Source organism: Caretta caretta, chromosome 1 (genome assembly GCF_965140235.1).
Source record: "Caretta caretta isolate rCarCar2 chromosome 1, rCarCar1.hap1, whole genome shotgun sequence".
Classification (NCBI taxonomy): domain Eukaryota; kingdom Metazoa; phylum Chordata; order Testudines; family Cheloniidae; genus Caretta; species Caretta caretta.
Window position 1 is genome coordinate 272,380,313 of NC_134206.1, and position 21,050 is coordinate 272,401,362.

The window sequence follows — 21,050 nt, forward strand, 5'->3', positions numbered from 1 at the left end:
TTCAATATGACTCCTAATTTTGCATGCACAGCCATTTTGCACACAGCAAGGGAGGGAACGCTGGAGGTAAAGTTACCCCTCGCACCATCCCAGCAAGACAGGTAAGTTGTAATGTCACAGATGAGGACATGAAGGCAGACAGGCTAAGTGGACCAAAGCCATTTCCTGATATGTAATCCTGGGCAGAGGTTACTGGTCCAGGCATACGCCAATAGGTGTATTCACTTTCTATCTATTAAAACTCTCATTGATTTCAGTGAGAGCTGGACTGGGGCACTGGAAAAATAAGTTTGTCTTCTAATGAGCTTCAGAGCTACCAGATATTTACAACTGCAAATTGTGGGTTCCAGGAAATAACTGAATTAATAGGTTATTTATGTAAAATAGACTCCAGTATAAAAACCCATCCATTTTTTTTCTACATAAGCTGGAGAAAGTTTTCCTTAGATGAGATGGCTCCCAAGATACCTTACAGGTTAAGACTGTCATTCCGAGAAAGGTTGTTGGCTTAATATGCCCCTTGTGTGTGGAATTTTATTCTTTTAAGGATTAAACGCTCCGAATCCTTCCCAGACATGACTCCATCTCAAAGACCTCTTTGTTTGAGATACTCCTTGATTTGTTCCCATTTGTGAACTGCTCAAGTGATTCTTTGTGAATACAAGTGACTGACTGATTTAAGTGCTGCATTACCATACTGAGGGAAGATTTTGACAATATGAGAATGGTACCAGACAATTTTGAGAAAAAGAGAAGGCCTCAAAGGGAGTTTTTCATGTCACCAATCACATCTTCACACAGTAAAAAACAACAACCTCCTTTACATTTGAACCTCAAGTGCGTAAACCCTCAGAGAAAATACTAAATGGAGAACTTGACTTTTAATCTCAGCTACTTACGTAAGGACTTTTCCACCTTTTCCTTAATAGAGTGGATGGTGGCTTTCTGTGCTGCATCAGTGCTTCTCTTCCAGATATTGTTAAGGAGGAGGGGATATCGGGTCAGTCTGTGTAAAGGAGCCACCAACAGTTCTGGTAGATGTAGCCGTTTGCACTGTTCATTTTGTTCACACCACTGCTGAATATAAAGGAAGCCTGTTTTAGGATCCACAACCTCTGGCTGCTTTCTGACAAAGCCGTTAATAAGAAATTAGCTGCATCATCAGTTGACTGAAATGAAATGGGGATCCACTTGTGATGAAGCCAATTCAGATCCCAGTGAAGTCAATGGAAAGGCACCCTTTCACTACAAGAGGAGCTGAATCAGTCCCACAGGTTAATTTTTGGTATAGATAACTTAACATTTCAGGCATTATACTAATTCCTAATAATACATTTCTTCACTATACCATTTGATCTCATCAAGAAAAATCTCAATCGGGGGTTCCTCCAGAGCCATTTCCTCTCCAACATTTGACTGCTTATAAAAGAGTGAGTTTTGCCCTTAAATGTGTCTCTGTTGCCCCTGGGGGACTCCTGGTGGTACTGGAGCTATTCAGACCCCAAATGCCCCTAGTGGGGGCAGGACACTTGGCTACCACCCTGGAGCTGCCCATAAGAGTGAGCTCATTTATCAGGTTTAAATAGAGTAAAATCTGAAAGCTGAGTAAGTTTGAAATGGTGATGTCCGTTATTTATTATTTATGTAGTGCTATTGGTCTGTGTGATGCTAAAGATAAATAAAAGTGGTAGGGCCCTATCCCATGCAGTCTATGGGCTAAATTTGGTTAGTGTAAATCTGGATTAACACCACTGATTTCAGATATATGCAGTGTAACTAAGAGCAGAATTTGACCACTCGTGCTCACTTTAGAAGTCCATAAACAATAACTCTTCAAGCTTGGCAAGAGTTTAGGTCAAGTCAATGGAGATACTGCTACATGACAGGGAAAAGCCAAGCCTCTAAATGTAGTATTGTTGTGCTAGCCTCCCAGTCTCTCTCTTCTTCCCAGCTGGTTTCAGATACAGTAAAACAAAATGTATCTCAAAGGGTAAAAATGACATTTACATCAATGAGCTGCTGTTTTAGTTCCATCCTGTGCACTCAAGGAGATCCTCTTCCCTCCCAGATGGGTCACAGAGATATAAATATGCAAAGGGGGGGAGGAAGCATTCAAGTGTTCTCCCTCGGATTCAATGAAAACTCTACCAACTCTTTTCTCACAGATTCACAAAAACACGCAAAAGCACTACCATGCTCTTTCATTATATTCATGTGTCTGGTGCTGTTAGCTTGGTTTAAACACATGCTTTTAACTTCCCTCTGCAAAGAGAATTCAGGCTCAGAATGAAGTAATAAAGCACTTATCTTATTCTGAATGTTGTGCTTGTAAAGTCTGATAAGACCATGTGAATATAAACACGGCTTCAAATAAAGACAGAGCTTAAGTGACAAAACCACCACGCCAGCCTCTCCAGTTCACACAAAAGCCTCTTGAATCTCCTATTCCTAAGGTGTGGCAACTCTTGTGAGTTTCATGCTATTTGGTGTTCTCATTAAAGCAGCAGCTCCTGGAGTCAAGTGATTGTTACAAGGTATGATCTTTGAGCAGATCACATAAGACAGAAAATCATAGAATATCAGGGTTGGAAGGGACCTCAGGAAGTCATCTAGTGCAACCCCCTATTCAAAGCAGGACCAATCTCCAATTTTTGCCTCAGATCCCTAAATGGCCCCTCAAGGATTGAACTCACAACCCTGGGTTTAGCAGGCCAATGCTCAAACCACTGAACTATCCCTCCCCCCAAACCTCTTAAAAATAGGCACTTATTTTAGCTTCTGCGCTCAGTGTTAGGCAATCCCAAGAGGGGATTGTTGCATTAGGTACTTAGTTATGTCAACTGCTCCACTCTCCTCCCAGTGTTTGCAGATATCATAGGACATTATACATTGGCCAACCCTGCTGCTCCTACCCTGCAATAGGCGGTAACATATGACAGCTTTGGATTAACAGCCCAGCTGTTTGACCTGCTCCGGTTGGAAACTAATTCTAACATCTAATAATTCTGTATTTTACAGGTTGCACTAATTGAAAGTATGAATGGAGTGGATGAAAACCTGGTGCCATTGAAGGAGCTCATGTCAGTGGAAATTTTGCCTCTGACTTCAGTGGAGCCAGGATTCTACCCAGTATATTTAAACCTGTGATATTGTTTGCATTTCAAGAAAAAAGGCATAGACTATTATCTAAAATATAATATAGCTTTTCCAATTTGTTTTTAAAGACAGGATAGGATGGTTGAAGACTCAACAAGGAGAGCAAAACCAACACTTTACTTTCAGATAGATTCCAAAATCTTCTCTCTGCCTCAGGTTCTCCAAGTAAAAGATGGCTGAGGTGTAATGAAGGCAGTAAATCTGGTGTGTCTGGCAGAGGTTACCTTGAAAATACTGCAAGACAAAAGATTTAGAAGTTTAACAAGATTGAAAAAGAGGAATGTCCTAGTGAGGGGCAAAACAATGGGGTAAACAATCTACTTTTCTTAGTTTTTGTAAGATACATTTTGCTGGAGATTTGATTGCAACAGGGAAAATCGGGCTACAATAGAGAGTAAACTTGCCAAAGAAAACTACTTTCTTAAAGAATCCTGCCACAACTCTAGCATACTCTACGGGCATCTGCAGTGTTGAGACTTTACTGCCGGAAAAATAAAGTAGATGATAAAAAGTGCTAGGCTACGGAACAGCTTTGCATAGCCTTATATTTAGGAATGTACTAAGGTATCCACCTGTGTTAGAGGCACTTACAAATTTGGGGTGAAATCTTGTCCCCAGTGAAGTCAATGGCAAACTCTCATTGACTTCAGCGGGACCAGGATTTCACCCATTGAGTGAAAGAAGAGTGAGTGTATCTCTGAAGCTCCCATTGGACAGCTTGATTCCTCCTATTATATGATCTAGGTCTTTTACTAAAAGAGGAATGTGACCAAGAAAGCAGCTTCAAAAACTTTCTGCACTACATTTAGAGTCCTACTACAGAGCCTTTCTGACCCATGTTACCTTTGTGAGTACAGAGATGAAATCCAGGGAGGATTCAGATGCAGTGATATGGTCCTTTACAATTTTGAAAAAATCAGTCACAAAACTGAGACTCACCTAGTCAAGGAAAGAAAAAAAATTAGTTTGTCTGCTCTTCTGAGCTTTATTTTTACCATTAAATATTTTTAAAGTCCAGATCCTGCAACTGACTCCACACCCAATAAAGCCCTATACTTGCACCAAGCTCCATTGACTGACTTTAAGTCAGCGGGCACAATCCCTTTCCGAATCATGGTCTAAGTGCTTAAGTTAACCAGAAGTTAAAACAATCCTGTTAAAAACACCCACTTAGGCCTTGTCAAGCTCTGTTTAACAAAAATGATGACACAATATTACATTTTTCCAATTACATTTATTTTAGAACAGTAGCTACATAATTCATATGAATATTCAACACAAATTAACATTGGGAATTACAGAAATAAATGCTGTATAGTGATCTGATGTGACAGAACACTGTAGATGCAATGTGATTAAAGAGGTATTCAAACTCATTTGGAAAGCGATTGTAATTTATATTCCACCTTATTTCAATTTCCTGAAGATAATGAAAAACATTTCTTTTAAACTGCCAAGGGACCAGAATGTGAAAATTGCCTTTGCAAGCAAGGCATTCTCCCAAATGAAGTTTTTAAAAAATATTTTCACTTAGATTCTAGTGGTCCTATCTGAATCTCCACATCTTGTGCCACCATAGAAAAATTTACTGTGAAATCTACATTTACCATGCAGTGGTATCAGGAATCTACAGTATTCCTGTAGAGACAGAATCGAAAATAATTGCTGTATCTCCAGTACCATAGTGAACTACATTAAAATGCTGGGATTTTAATTTTGAGCACTCTATTTTGTTTAGCAAATGTGTGGGCCTACATAGCTTTCGGGGAGTTGCTCGTGGTACAGTATTAACTCTAGCATGTTGGCAAGGTGTATTTTATATATTTCACAACATAAATCTCTTTTATGGCAAGGGTGTCAGTATCATTTTCCCCACATTTGACCATAATGGATGTTACTATATTATATACACATGCATAATGGGAAAAGTATTAAAAACAACACTCAATCCTGATTGTATCCTAATCGACCCGCCGGTGTGTTCATCCTGTAAATAGCACATAATTCAACCCCTCCCCTGTCTCTCACCACGATAGGGCCAGGCAAAGACTTGATGCATGTTTATTCTGATGTTTAGTTTATCTGTTGTTTCTGTAGGGATGCCTGGGGGAACTGAGGGAGTACTCACTTATTGCAGTAACAATTATTATTTTCATTATTATGTCGTATTATAGTGTGACGGGGCATGCATGCCCCTCACTGGGACTGCAGGGATTAATGCCTCTCTTTGGGCCGAGGAGGCCATGCCCCCTCAACCCTTCTGGGCATGCTCCAGTTGGAAACCATGTATAAAAGGGAACAGCTCATCTTATTCAGGACGAACCATTGGAGAGGGAGGAGGTGTGCTGCAGGCCCTGCTGAAGGACCGCTGGCACTTCATGATGCGGACGCCAGCCAGCCAGCCAGCCAGCAGCAACCGATGACCTCCAGGCTCCAGATCCCACAGAGGGAGGAGAGACCATGGGAACCCTGAGACAACAAGCCTTGGAGAAGCAGATTGGAAGCAACCCAGCGAATCTTTGCTGGGAGGTGGTTGTAGAACCAGAGACTAGCTCAGCATGTTTTGGCTGGATCCCTGAGCTGGTGGCGGGCAATCCTGCCACTGACAGACCCTGGGTTGCAGGCTCCTACTGAAGGACCACTGGCACTTCATGATGTGGAGGCCAGCCAGATGGTGGCGACCGACGACCCTCAGGCTTCGATGCCACAGAGGGAGGAGAGACTGTGGGAACTCTGAGACTACAAGCCGTAGAGAAGCGGGTAGGAAGCAACCTAGGGAATCTTTGCGGAGAGGTGGTTGTAGAACCAGAGACTAGCTCAGTGTGTTTTGGCTGGATCCCTGAGCTGGTGGCAGGCCACCCTGCAATCGACAGGGTACTGGGTTGGGACCTGGTGGAGAGGGAGGGCCCGGGTTCCCCTACCCTGGCTGCCGCCCATCCTGGAGTGGCAGCCCGTCTCACCAGTTCCAAAAGGGGATGGAGTATGCATGACCCATGACATAGAGTAACAACATCAAAGGGCTCAGAATGATATAGAAGCCCAGTGGAGTAAAAATGATATAGAAGCAGAGTAAAAATCAGGGCCTTGTCTTGAAGTGATTACACTCTAAATAGACAGGAAAGATATTGGCTGGTGGAGGAAACACAGACACAGAGAGATGAACTGATTGGGCCAATGTCACCCAGCAAGCCAATGGCACAGATGGGAGTAGAATCAACATCTCCTGACTGTCAGTATCTACTAGCTCATACTGCATCTCACCAACAGAGCTCTAATAATAATACTTAGCCCTTTGTATGTTCAAGCCACTGTGCAGACACTGATTAATCTTTGCAATCCTTATTATAGAAGGCAAACTCTTTCTATGCTGGTAGAAGAAGAGCAACAAAAATGAGATGTCAGTGACTGTGGGAAGTGTAACTTTGAGGAGGAAAACTGCAACACACAGTTTTCTTAGTAGAGTAGCATTTGATCTTAGTGATCATCTTCCGTAGTGCTCATTCACTAATGGAGTCAGAAACTGTTCCCAAACGCCACCCCTCATTCAGTCAGGGTGATGTATTTGCTCTTACACCAATAATTTTGCATTCAGTGAAAAGAATCAGTTTGGAAATAATTTCTTTTGTCTTATGTGATGCTGTCAAAGGCAGGACAGAGTTTTGCTTTGCCATTAAAGCCAGGTAACAACTATTTCAGCTTGAGGGAATGCCTGGTATTATCAATTGCAATCTTGACTAACTTGTCTTGGCATTAAAATGCCTTGCAGAGAATGCTGTCCTTGCAAAATGGAGATCTTAGGCCAGGTTCTCTGCTTTGCCGAGTTTACACTCAGGGTGGGTGGTGCTAGGGATCCCTGAGTCTTTTCCTGGCCCCAGCACAAGTCAGAGCAGCATAGGGACTACTTTAACTTTCACATGTTGGAAAAGAGTCCCCAAGGGGACTGGCCACAAGCTGAGGATAGACAGAGCACAGAGCACTCTGGGCGTGTCTTCTCTCCACCTTGCCCCAGAAGCTGCAGGATGAGTAGCACATGAGTCAAGCACGTCACCTGGGGAATCACTAGCTGGGGAGATGTGGGTGGTTTCTGTTCCCTTTGTCCTTATGGAGTAGCACAAAGGGACCATAGTGTAGTAGACACTTCATGTCTATGCAATTGTTTGATACAGGAAATTCATTGTTGTATGGATCTGGCTGTTGTGATTGTTCTGCCCTAATGTTTGTATACTGAGGACTGCCAAAACCCATGATTTAACAAGACTCTATTTTAAAGAGCTAATGCCAAACTCATCTTATGACAGGAAACAGGACACAATCAGATTACAGCCATAACCAAAACTCAAATGGCTCTATGCCTGTTCATGAAATCATTTGGCCTGATCAGATGCCTCATCCAAATTGTTTTGCCAAAGAGAGAGGGGGACAGTGTCCTTAGGGTCAAGTTCAAGATACAGACACTGAAATCTGGTTCTGGCAATTCTTTGTGTTCCTCTTTTTTAATTATGCTGTCAGCTTTTGATCTAAATGAGATTTCTTCTTTTTTTCCTCACCTGGTTTAACTCCTCCAAGTTTGCAAAAAGTCCCCACAAATCCACATCCACAAGGAACTCATTGTTTTGCAGGTATTTTAGCATATTCACAAATATCTTTAAAAAAGACAATAAAGCCATATTATTTATTATCTGTATTAATTCAACATTAACAAACCAATTAATTTGCAGCAGGCAGATAGATTTACCATATATTCCTTCGTAAGCCATAATTTGACGGGCAGACTACAAAATGGCTGGGCTCCCACCAGTTAGGAGCAAGTCTTTTATGGCCTGCACAAAGCCTAAAAATAATGGGTTTTGGGCAGGACCTATGCAGTGACTGAAGTGAGAGAATCCATACACAGCCAGCCCACAGATCGCAAGGTAGCCCCATCATGGCTGTTATTTTATTCTGTGGTCGGGAATGGGGGCTGAGGCCTCTTTAGACCTGTACTGCAGGGAGTTATACCCACAGATCCATACAATTGCAGACCTGGTGGTCATGAACCCTGTCCTCTAATCTAGGCCCACCCCAACCCTTTCCGTCTACCTCCATGTTGCTCTGTATGCTCTGGCATGGGGGGTGGAAGAGTCCCACTAAGCAGCTAAATGGGTGTAGGGCCAAGGCTTTGAGAGGCTGGGTGGCTTGTTCAGTCTCTCTTCTTTCTGGGTGAATTTCAGTGGTGCTGAATGAACACTGTGAAGGCACGTGTTGAATACTGAATACATTACACATCAGCTGCTGGAGCTTGACTCTTTGGGGGTTGCACTGACTTACTGTGATTTCTGCCAAACAATGCCCCCAAAGCATCTAAGAATGAGCTGAGAAATATAATGTATTTAATAGAAATGGCTTTACATGAAAACATGAATAAAATGCTTACTGATGTTGCCCAAGGTGCTAGGGGAGGGGTGAAGAGAGTGAATGCTTATTCTTATCCCTGCATTGGTCTAGCTGCCATGAACTACTGATCTGAGAGCCTGAGAAAAACGTCATTTGAGGAGGAAACACTCCATAGTCTCAAATCTCAGCTGAGCTTGATTAGAACAAGTGGAATATTTAATAGTCAGGAATATTTAGAGCAGCAAGAAATACATGGAACTGTGAGAGTTGCCAAACTCTTTCATAAGCACATTTGTTTTCACTGCTGGAGAATAATTAAAAACGGGGATGGGAGGGATGGGATGAGGGAGGAGAGGCTGTATCATTTGTGAGCCACATAGGGCCTACTACTGTATCTACCTGCCTTTCTCTCTAGGTTCTTACTCCTCACTCATCACCAAGGGGTCTGAGTACCTTGTAATACCCCCCTGTCTAGCAGGAGAACCACTTGCAGTTAGCTGCGCTCCTCAGCGATCCTCTACCACTTCCACTCTTTAAAACAAATGTTTCTAGATGGCAGGATACTTTCATCCTGGCTTTTCCTAACTGTCCAATAACTGCCCCCCCCTTCTGCCCACCCTAATGGAGCTGTCTGTGCTCTTCCTCATCCACCTGATTTTGGAGCATTAGTGTCGATGACTGTCATAAATATAAAGGGAAGGGTAAACCCCTTTGAAATCCCTCCTGGCCAGGGGAAAGCTCCTCTCACCTGTAAAGGGTTAGAAAGCTAAAGGTAACCTCGCTGGCACCTGACCAAAATGACCAATGAGGAGACAAGATACTTTCAAAAGCTGGGAGGAGGGAGAGAAACAAAGGGTCTGTGTCTATCTGTAGTCGTCTTGGCCAGGGACAGAACAGGAATGGAGGCTTAGAACTTTTAGTAAGTAATCTAGCTAGGTATGTGTTAGATTATGATTTCTTTAAATGGCTGAGAAAAGAATTGTGCTGAATAGAATAACTATTTCTGTCTGTATATCTTTTTTGTAACTTAAGGTTTTGCCTAGAGGGGTTCTCTATGTTTTTGAATCTAATTACCCTGTAAGATATCTACCATCCTGATTTTACAGGGGGGATTTCTTTATTTCTATTTACTGCTATTTTTTATTAAAAGTCTTCTTGTAAAACACTGAATGCTTTTTCATTGTTCTCAGATCCAAGGGTTTGGGTCTGTGGTCACCTATGCAAATTGGTGAGGCTTTTTATCCAACATTTCCCAGGAAAGAGGGGGTGCAAGTGTTGGGAGGATTGTTCATTGTTCTTAAGATCCAAGGGTCTGGATCTGTAGTCACCTAAGCAAATTGGTGAGGCTTTTTACCAAACCTCGTCCAGGAAGTGGGGTGCAAGGTTTTGGGAAGTATTTTGGGGGGAAGGACGCGTCCAAACAGCTCTTCCCCAGTAACCAGTATTAGTTTGGTGGTGGTAGCGGCCAGTCCAAGGATAACGGGTGTAATATTTTGTACCTTGGGGAAGTTTTGACCTAAGCTGGTAAAGATAAGCTTAGGAGGTTTTTCATGCAGGTCCCCACATCTGTACCCTAGAGTTCAGAGTGGGGGAGGAACCTTGACAATGACTAAACCACCTTTTCAGCATGAAACGTGCTTTTTAAAAGGCAGTTCCTCCCTGGACTCTATCCTCCTTCCTTTTGAGAAACCAGTGGTAGAGGTGGTGAAAGTGTGTGTGTGAGTGTGTGTATAGAAACTCTCGATAGATCTTCCTTTATCACCTATAAAGGGATACTGCATGGGCTTACTGTCAGGAGTGCAGCCTTACCACAGCTTGTTCAACTTTGAAGATGCTCCTATTTTTCCTCAGGATAAGGTTAGGCTTGATTTTATTTTTTCTGCTGGGTGAGAGGGGAGCTTGAAATACTGCCCTGCCGAATTTTTGCATTTTCAGGGCTCTAGTCTGGATAACACAACTACACCCCATTAGTCCTCTTCAAGCTAAGCTATTAAAAGCCAGGAGTACAAAATGAAATGGGCTGGCAATAATGGAAAGTATAGCATTATGAGTCTGAAAGTGCAAGTTGAGAGAGAGTGAAAGACAGACTAAAATGGACTCTGATGCTACTGGGAGTACAGAAGGCACTGAACCAAGAGAGACCGATGCAAAGCACTGAGAAGAGGCACACAGAGGAAAAGATTTCATCAGGATGAAATGAAAACTAGAGAATTGTGGAAACAGGTTTAGAAAACAAGACATGAGGAGTATACAGCACAAAAGTACAAGTAATTTCCATTTAGATATAAAGAAGTAAAGGTTATAGATGACTTTCTTCTTGCCCCACTGACGGCAGGACAAGTCCCATGTTTAATCTACTGGAGAAATAAATCCAAAATTACCGTCTTGAGAACCAGTAAGCGATCCAGAAAGTAACTGCATTCACTTGTAAAAAGTTCCCATACAGCTTCTTCTTTCCTCACTTCTAATGGATTATCAGTGTCTTTCTGCTGAGCCTGTTGAGTCGTTATCATTTCATGCCAAGTTTTATTGTATTGATTGGGGTGGGGGGAGGAAAAAAACCTTATAGATTTCATGCATAATAGCTGACTGATACATAAAGTGCTGCAATCTTTATGCAATGTATTAAAATATAGTATAAATAATAGAATTAGAGAAATGTAAGGCTGGACAGGCTCTTCGAGAAGTCATCAAGTGCAGCCCCCTGTGCTGTGGTAGGACCAAGTAAACCTGACCTGGATAACAACAGTTCTCATCCTTTGGCTGGATGTTTAATAGTTAAAAAATAAAAATTCTGACATTTTACTCTCGAGTATTATAAAGCATATATATAATAATAGTAATGCAGAATAATTCTTTGCATTTATGGAGCACCTTCCATCCAAGGATCTCAGGATGGTTTGCAAACATTAATGAATTTAACCTCACATCATCCCTCTGAAGCAGAGGTGTATTATTATACCTGTTTTTCAGATGGTGAAATCAAGGAACAGAGACCTTACAGTGTATCTACATTGCAGCTGGGAGGGAGCCTCCCAGTGTGGAGGGAGACACTCAAGTTAGCTTTGCTTGAGCCAGTACACTGACAATTGCAGTGTGGTCATTGCAGCATGGGGAGGGGTTCGTGCTAGCCACCTGAACTCTGACCCTCTGGGTCAGGCAGCTTGAACTCAGGCAGCTAGCCTGAGCCACTGCCAAGGCATAACATCCACACTGCTATTTTTAGGGTGCTAGCTCGAGCAAAGTTAGCGTGATTCTCTACCCAGGCTGGGAGGCATGTGCTGAGCTGCAGTGTAGACATCTCCTAAGTGACCAAGGTCACATGAAGCCTGTCAGAGCTCGGCATAAATTCCGAATTGCCTGACTCCTAGACTTCTGTCTTAACCACAAGACTAACTGCCTTCTGTTGCAACAATTGTACCCTAAATTTATATACAGATTCTGCATGTAGATTGCCTATGTCGATTACTAACATGGAAAAGATTAATTTTAAAAGGGACACAAAGAAGAGAAAAAAGTTTTGAGTCTATTGGAGAGGACTATCAGTGTAATTTACTGAGTATTTCCGTACCTTAAAACTGTGAAACTCATATCCACTGCAGTCTGTGATCTTAATGGTTGAAAGACAGTTTTTCAGATCAGACATTTGCTTTTGTTTGTCTTTACTCTGTTAAAAGATAAATTCTACACGTTATAATTTAAAGAGGTAAATAGTATGCTTATTAGCTTCAGTAATTTTGTTTTAATCTGCAAGGACTTCACCCTAATGTTTGGTTTCTTTGCCAACCCATGTACACATATCCAGTGAAAGGAGTGTAGATGCAGCACTGTCATTTGCTTCTACATATTGGATAGGCGCCAAGGTCAAGGTGGCCCTTTGGCACAATAAGACTGAGTTGTACAGTGCGGTAGTCTTTGACTGTTGCTAACCTAGAACGTCACAAGTGATAATGGGCTATTCTCAAAACCCATCTAAGAATAAACTCAGCTTGCTTTGCTCATGCAAAAATCAGTGATATGTGACCAGGAAATCTTTGAGGGTAAACATTTTTTCAAAACATTTTAATATTGAACTCTTCACCTGGTTTAAACTACACATTTAAAGTGACACTGTCTGGTCAAATTTGCCATAGCATTTAGGGTGGGGTTTTTTGTGTGTGTAAAAATAAGATTTTTATGAACACTAAAAGAGATTTTTCCATGACATGAATAATAATAATAAAAGAATCAATGGATTTTAAAAAAAAACAAATATTGCTTGCAGCATTTGCACACCAAACCTCACTGCATTATGCTTACTGCCACCAATATTTTAGAATTTCAAAGTGAATATTGACTTGACTGTGTTTCATATTTGCTTTCAGAGACCATATGGGTGCTTGTACTTTATTAATATGAATACTCTCAAAAATGAATTTTAAGATGAATGCTGGAATATTTGCAAAAAATGCATTTCAAAAGGTGCATTTCACTATAATATTTGAAATTCAGTTTGATCTGTGATGGTCAGTTCCACAAGATGTTCTATCTGTGAGCAGAAACAATATTACTTGCATTTTCTAATTAAGGCACTGATCCTGCAAACACGTGCGCATGTGCTTAACTTTTACGTCCATGAATAATTCTAGTGAACTCACTTTTGAGTGAACATCAAAATTATTAACAAATGTTTCTTGTCATTTGAATAGCTTGTTTGCAGTTTGTTGCAAATTTTAAATATTTGAACCTCAAAATTCTCAGTCTCATGTTCCAATCCAACAAATACTTATGTACGTGCTTAACTTTCAACATGCAAATAGTCCCATTTAGAAAGAGCCAAATGTTAGTGGTGAGGTCCTGTCAGACTAAAACCATAATAATGTAGCCAATTATTTATGCCTTTAAAGAATTAACATATGAATAATTTATTTACCTTTAAACAAAGTAAAGACAAACAAAAGCAAATATCTGATCAAGAAAATTGGCTTTCAACCATTAAGATCACAGAATGCAGCAGATATCAGTGTCACAGTTTTTACTAAGGTATTGAATTCAAGCAGACTACTCAAGTACATTAAGCTATATATGCATTAGTGTTTGCAGGATCAGCACCTATAATCGTAAGGATTTTGAAGTTAAAATGCCTAATATTTGCAACAAACTCTCATAAGCTATTTGATTGGAGATGGAAATATTTGTCAAGAAATTTGTGAATAACTTTGACAAATACAATTGCGAATTTTGTTAACAGAAAAAGACATTATTCAGTGCAGATTGCTCGCTCATCCTTAATTGTGTTAATACCTGAGAACAGGAAGGTGAAATTGACTAACTAAAAGTGAAATTTACTCATCTATTTTCATTATCCATGCTTCCAGGAAACCAATAAATAAATAAAAAACATAAGCAGATAAAAGTCAAATAAATTTAAAGTATTTAATTTTTTTTTAATAGTTCAGTTGTGGTTGGAAACCTAGAAAGGAAATTAAGGTGGGTTTTCTTTTACTGTGATTATTGACCTGTCTGTTCAAATAAAGTTTCAATATGCATCTACAGTGGTGTAACAGAAATCAGCTTTCCCTTAGAGTTCAACTTTACCCGAGACAGAGAAGTACATTTACAGTGTATGTGTGATTTAATAACAATAAATATGACAGATTTCTGTTGTGCTTTTACTTCTCTGAGGGACCAAACAAGTTTGAAGCCCCATTAGCTACCATAGCAGCATAGGAATCTGAGTTTGGTTTGAACCTCCTACAGTGGAGTCACTAATGAGAATAATTATATGGACTATTTATTACCATTTGAAACCAAAGAACAGTGAATATTATGGTAACTACTGTATTGCTACTAAAGAAACAAAATGGGACAATGAACTGCTAGAAACAAGGATATAGAAATTGAATCCCCTATGGAAAAACATTTTCATAGTTTAGTCATTTATTTATGTGAATATATATATATACACATACTGAAACAGTACAGAAAATATAGGATCCTCATAGTTTTCCTGGTTTAATAACGCAAGCCATATATTCAGAAATATTTATGTTAAACAGTTTGGTAGCATCTGGTATTGGAGCTGCAGGAAGAATTTTTATTCCCCATTGGTATTTGGGTGGTGGATTGGGGGGGGGGAGGGGGAAGGAGACTGCTTCGGAAGTTTTTCAAATGAGGTATCATTGATTTATTTATTGAAAAAGCCACTCTGAAAATTGTCCGCACTTGTTTCATTGCTTTGTCCTAATTTCTTAAATCCCACTAATGCCAATGGGATTTAAGCACATGCTTAATTGCCCTGCTGAACTGAGGTCTAAATTGACAAGTAAACAGGAATGTTTATGCTCATGAAGGGAGACCAAAAATGAGAACCAAGTGAAGCCATGGCTCAAAAGTTAATCACCTAACCCAGATCTTGTCCTGCCTCTGTGGCAAGAGAGAACAATTTTTCTCCATCTTTTTTATTACAATTATTTTACTTACGCATGGAGAAAAATTGGGTTAGGTTCCAGGGAATTTTTTTTTGACAGACAAAAGACTATATTTTATATATATACACAGTCTAAGTTTTAAACAAACAGTTTAATACTGTACACAGCAATGATAAGTGTGAAGCTTGGTTGAGGTGGTGGAGTCAGAGGGTGGAAGAGGGTGGGATATTTCCCAGGGAATGTCTTACTGCTAAATGATGAACTAGCATTCGGCTGAGCCCCCAAGGGTTAATACCTTGCTGTTAACGCAGCCTCACTCTATAAGGCAGCAGGAATGGAGGTGGGAGGGGGGAAGACAGCATGGCAGAGAGAGAGAGAGACACAGACTAACACGGCTGTTACTCTGACACCCTGTGTGTGAGAGAGAGACTTTGAGACAGCAGCTGCTGCCAGCAAGCTCCCTCCATTCTGAGCCCTGCTGTGTCCCCCCCTGCTCTGTGGAGATGGTTGAGGGCAGGAACGGGGGAGGGGGAAACCCTGGCAACAACACCCCTTTTCCCCCTCCCCTCCCTGCACGTAGGGTGACCAGACAGCAAGTGTGAAAAATCAGGACAGGGGGTGGGGTGTTATAGAGCCTATATATGAAAAAGATCCCAAAATCAGGACTGACCCTATAAAATAGGATCTGGTCACCCTACCTGAACAGCAAGCAGGAGGCTCCCAGAGCAGCTCCAAGGCAGAGGGCAGGAGCAGCACAGGGCAGTGGGGGAGGGACAGCTGAACTGCCAGCAATTGACAGCCTGCTGGGCAGCAGCCGCACAGGGAACTTAGGGGAGCTGATGTGGGGGCTGTCGGCCCACCCTGGCTCCAAGCCCCCACCAGCCTAGCTGCAATGGGCTGCTCTTCCTGCAAGCAGTGGTCAAAGCAGGCGGCTGCCAAACGACACTATAAGGGAGCATTAGGCAACTTTAAACAAGCATGTTTAGTAGGGGAAGCAAAAGTGGATGGGAATCTGTGAGGCAGTGACCATGAGTTGGTTGAGTTCAGGATCCTGACACAGGGAAGAAAGGTAAGCAGCAGGATACGGACCCTGGACTTCAGGAAAGCAGACTTCGACTCCCTCAGGGAACGGATGGGTAGGATCCCCTGGGGGACTAACATGAAGGGGAAAGGAGTCCAGGAGAGCTGGCTGTATTTCAAGGAATCCCTGTTGAGGTTACAGGGACAAACCATCCCGATGTGTCGAAAGAATAGTAAATATGGCAGGCGACCAGCTTGGCTTAATGGTGAAATCTTAGCGGATCTTAAACATAAAAAAGAAGCTTACAAGAAGTGGAAGGTTGGACATATGACCAGGGAAGAGTATAAAAATATTGCTCGGGCATGTAGGAATGAAATTAGGAGGGCCAAATCGCACCTGGAGCTGCAGCTAGCGAGAGATGTTAAGAGTAACAAGAAGGGTTTCTTCAGGTATGTTGGCAACAAGAAGAAAGCCAAGGAAAGTGTGGGCCCCTTAATGAATGAGGGAGGCAACCTAGTGACGGAGGAAGTGAAAAAAGCTAATGTACTCAATGCTTTTTTTGCTTCTGTCTTCATGAACAAGGTCAGCTCCCAGACTGCTGCTCTGGGCATCACAACATGGGGAATAGATGGCCAGCCCTCTGTGGAGAAAGAGGTGGTTAGGGACTATTTAGAAAAGCTGGACATGCACAAGTCCATGGGGCCAGACGAGTTGCATCCGAGAGTGCTGAAGGAACTGGCGGCTGTGATTGCAGAGCCATTGGCCATTATCTTTGAAAACTCATGGCGAACGGGGGAAGTCCCGGATGACTGGAAAAAGGCTAATGTAGTGCCAATCTTTAAAAAAGGGAAGAAGGAGGATCCTGGGAACTACAGGCCAGTCGGCCTCACTTCAGTCCCTGGAAAAATCATGGAGCAGGTCCTCAAAGAATCAATCCTGAAGCACTTACATGAGAGGAAAGTGATCAGGAACAGTCAGCATGGATTCACCAAGGGAAGGTCATGCCTGACTAATCTAATCGCCTTCTATGATGAGATTACTGGTTCTGTGGATGAAGGGAAAGCAGTGGATGTATTGTATCTTGACTTTAGCAAAGCTTTTGACACGGTCTCCCACAGTATTCTTGTCAGCAAGTTAAAGAAGTATGGGCTGGATGAATGCACTATAAGGTGGGTAGAAAGTTGGCTAGATGGTCGGGCTCAACGGGTAGTGATCAATGGCTCCATGTCTAGTTGGCAGCCGGTGTCAAGTGGAGTGCCCCAGGGGTCGGTCCTGGGGCCGGTTTTGTTCAATATCTTCATAAATGATCTGGAGGATGGTGTGGATTGAACTCTCAGCAAATTTGCGGATGATACTAAACTGGGAGGAGTGGTAGATACACTGGAGGGCAGGGATAGGATACAGAGGGACCTAGACAAATTGGAGGATTGGGCCAAAAGAAATCTGATGAGGTTCAGTAAGGATAAGTGCAGGGTCCTGCACTTAGGACGGAAGAACCCAATGCACAGCTACAGACTAGGGACCGAATGGCTAGGCAGCAGTTCTGCGGAAAAGGACCTAGGGGTGACAGTGGACGAGAAGCTGGATATGAGTCAGCAGTGTGCCCTTGTTGCCAAGAAGGCCAATGGCATTTTGGGATGTATAAGTAGGGGCATAGCGAGCAGATCGAGGGACGTGATCGTCCCCCTCTATTCGACATTGGCGAGGCCTCGTCTGGAGTACTGTGTCCAGTTTTTGACCCCACACTACAAGAAGGATGTGGATAAATTGGAAAGAGTCCAGCGAAGGGCAACAAAAATGATTAGGGGTCTGGAACACATGAGTTATGAGGAGAGGCTGAGGGAACTGGGATTGTTTAGTCTGCGGAAGAGAAGAATGAGGGGGGATTTGATAGCTGCTTTCAACTACCTGAGAGGTGGTTCCAGAGAGGATGGTTCTAGACTATTCTCAGTGGTGGAAGAGGACAGGACAAGGAGTAATGGTCTCAAGTTGCAGTGGGGGAGGTTTAGGTTGGATATTAGGAAAAACTTTTTCACTAGGAGGGTGGTGAAACACTGGAATGCGTTGCCTAGGGAGGTGGTGGAATCTCCTTCCTTAGAAGTTTTTAAGGTCAGGCTTGACAAAGCCCTGGCTGGGATGATTTAATTGGGGATGGGTTCTGCTTTTGAGCAGGGGATTGGACTAGATGACCTACTGAGGTCCCTTCCAACCCTGATATTCTATGATTCTATGAATCTATGTTCTCTAATTCAGAGGTTCTCAAACTGTGGTCTGTGGACCATCAGTGGTCCGCGAGCTCCATTCAGGTGGTCCGTGAATAGTTCCCTCTATGGTGCACTCCTGGGTGACCACACATGAGAGAATGAAGGGCCACCCACCTAATTAGTGGAGCTGCGCGGGCGTGGCTCCTCTGATTAGGTGCCTGGACCCTGGAGAAGATGCACATGTAAGGGGAGGTGGTGGCCGTGGGGGGAATAGCGGGTAGGTAGAAGGGGGCAGTGGTGTGAGAAGAGGTGGTGGGGGGAATTTGGGAGGTGCAGGGCTACGGCGGCCAGAGAAAGAGGCTCCAGGGCTGCGGCTGCTGGGGATCTGTGCTAGCAGATTGCATTGTAAGAGGGGGAACTTAGAGACTAAAACCATGCAGGGTTAGGCTGGCTTTGTTCTTAGGAGGACTCTTCAACTACTGGTAAATAGTATTATTTCAACACATCAAATTTGTTTCATTGCAGCATGTATCCTTCAGTTAACACCACTGATGAAGTGATTTTTGACTCCAGTACAGTAGGATACTTTAACAGGTACTTATTTGAGTCATCCCATTTTAACTTCTTGGCCTCAATGACATGTGGCCATAGGAAAGCAACAACTTTACAAGATTAAAAAGGAATTGGACAGTTGTATGAATATCTAGAATTATTGTAATTAAAGCCAACAAAAATTTTGGAAGTGTTATTAAGCCTTGTGCTTCAGGGCTTATACCAATTTATATCTATTAGAGATCCGCATGAGACCTATGTAGGGTGCAGATCATCCCACAGATTACCTGCCTGAATTGGGGCATTTATTTTTGATTTCACCAGCCCTCTGTCTTTCTTCAGAGATTGTAAAATGAAGAACCAAGTTAGCCTTTCACATTAATCTGTGGGAAACTCTATTACAGGAAAAATTATGTTCTGAAATACTCACAGCTCCTTTTCTGGCGAACAGCCACCTTGGTTTTTTGGACTCTAATGGGTGAAATTAAAACAAATACGTTGTTGGGTAAGAAAACAAAAGGAAGATCATGAATATTATTTTGTGGCTTTTCTTTTTTTTTTTTTTTGAAGGAGACAAATAAAATTCTTAAGGAGAAGAAATCATTTATACTTAACTAAAATTTAACATCTGTATACAGGCAGTTTGTGGGGTTGAGCTAAACCCATTGATGGCTTTTAGAATAGGTCCCATGTGCAATAGTGATGTGTACCAAAGACTGGATTGTCAGAGTTGCTGAGTGCTCACAATTCTCATTGTCAATGTGAGTTGCAGGTGCTCAGCACTACTAAAAACCCAGCTACATGATTGCAAGTTAATTTCTTACCATGACATGGTCAATTAGACTTCACGTTAATTCTTTAAAATGACATCATTCAACTTTCAAGAACACTAGCCATATCTGTTTATTACAGCATCTAAGGGCTTGTCCGCATAGATAAGTTTACCAGCCTAATTATATCAGTATAGTTATACCTGTATAACTTCCCATGTGGACTCTCTCTTATTCTAGAATAATTATATTGGGATAGTTATACCAGTAAATTTCTCCATGTAATCAAATCCTAATAACTTAGGCCCTGATTCATGAATGCATGTGCTTAAGTATCATTGTATTAAAATTGAAGTTCAAAACCACATTTTTAAATCATGCTTTAGACAACTGTCAATTTAATAGTTCCAAAATAATATCCCATAAGACTGTGCATCATTTGATATCCCCTAATAGCTCTCTACACCTAGTCTAATTCCTGACCTTTTTAATGGCTGAAGAACCTACAGCATCAAGACAATTATAGATTAAGGACTTGTCTACACTGTTGCTTAAGTCGATGCGATTTATGTCGCTCAGGAGTGTGAAAAAACCACCCCCACAGTGATGCAAGTTACATGGACCTAAGCCTTGTCCACACCAGTGCGAAGTCGGTGGGAGATGCTCTCCCACTGACATAGCTTCCACCTCTTGTTGAGGTGGAGTAATTATGCCTATGGGAGAGCGTTTTCCTATCAGTATAGTGCATCTTCAGCAGATGCGCTACAGGGTGCAGCTGCGCCAATGTAACACAGTAGTGTAGACGAGCCCTAAGGAAAAAAATCTATATTTGCCTGGGCTTGAGAAAAGCAGCAAAATGTGGCAAGCAATAGGAATATTAAGCCGCTGATATCTGTAGTTTGACTCACCTTATTTATCTCATAGAATTTCTTTTGGAGTAAGTGGCTTATAAACTAATGATGATGCTAAACACCAGTACCACTGTAGGCAGAATTCACTGAGGAAATTTTCATATTCACACCTGACATTCATATTCTGAATCCTGAGGCGTGTTGGTTTATGCCCCAAGTATAATTTAACTTTTTAAAAAAATATAAGTTTATGCATGATTTAAAATAATCAAAACCCACCGTGTACTTGACCTCCATTTAGCAGCAATGGTGAGCGTTGCAGGTAGTCAGCATCATCGTCTGACACTAGGAGGTCTCCAGGGAACACCTCAAGTCCAGGCAAGCTTACCACCACAGAGCTACGTCTGCGTTCTGCTGATCTACATGAACTACAAGAGAAAAAACTTCAGAGCCTCTCCTAATATTATTACATAGATGATTTATTTAAGTGCTCATTGCTAATAATAAGCAACAGCAAGCAAAAAAACCCAAAATCACACTTGGGCTCTGTATAATACATTAAAAAAATCAGTAATTTAATGAGCAGAAAACTGGTCCCCATGCAGAAAACGCCCTGCTTTCTCTTGCTGGCACTATCATTGTCACTCCTAAAACAGGCATGCCAGACACATCCTAAGAAGTCTTGAAAGACAAAGCATTAAAAGGTACAGAGC

The 21,050-nt window shown here is 41.9% G+C and overlaps 1 protein-coding gene across 1 annotated transcript in view; it reads right to left on the reverse strand.

Moving 5' to 3' along the window:
- PLEKHG7 (pleckstrin homology and RhoGEF domain containing G7) overlaps positions 1–21,050 on the reverse strand; it is a 72,851-nt gene that overhangs the window by 32,878 nt on the left and 18,923 nt on the right. The window contains exons 6-13 of the mRNA XM_075126158.1: positions 20,629–20,765; positions 19,147–19,187; positions 12,100–12,196; positions 10,911–11,059; positions 7,704–7,799; positions 4,000–4,095; positions 3,277–3,390; positions 900–1,074 (exon numbers count right to left, since the gene is read on the reverse strand). Of these exons, the coding sequence (XP_074982259.1) occupies positions 900–1,074; positions 3,277–3,390; positions 4,000–4,095; positions 7,704–7,799; positions 10,911–11,059; positions 12,100–12,196; positions 19,147–19,187; positions 20,629–20,765 (905 nt within the window). The remainder of the gene's footprint in view (positions 1–899; positions 1,075–3,276; positions 3,391–3,999; positions 4,096–7,703; positions 7,800–10,910; positions 11,060–12,099; positions 12,197–19,146; positions 19,188–20,628; positions 20,766–21,050) is intronic.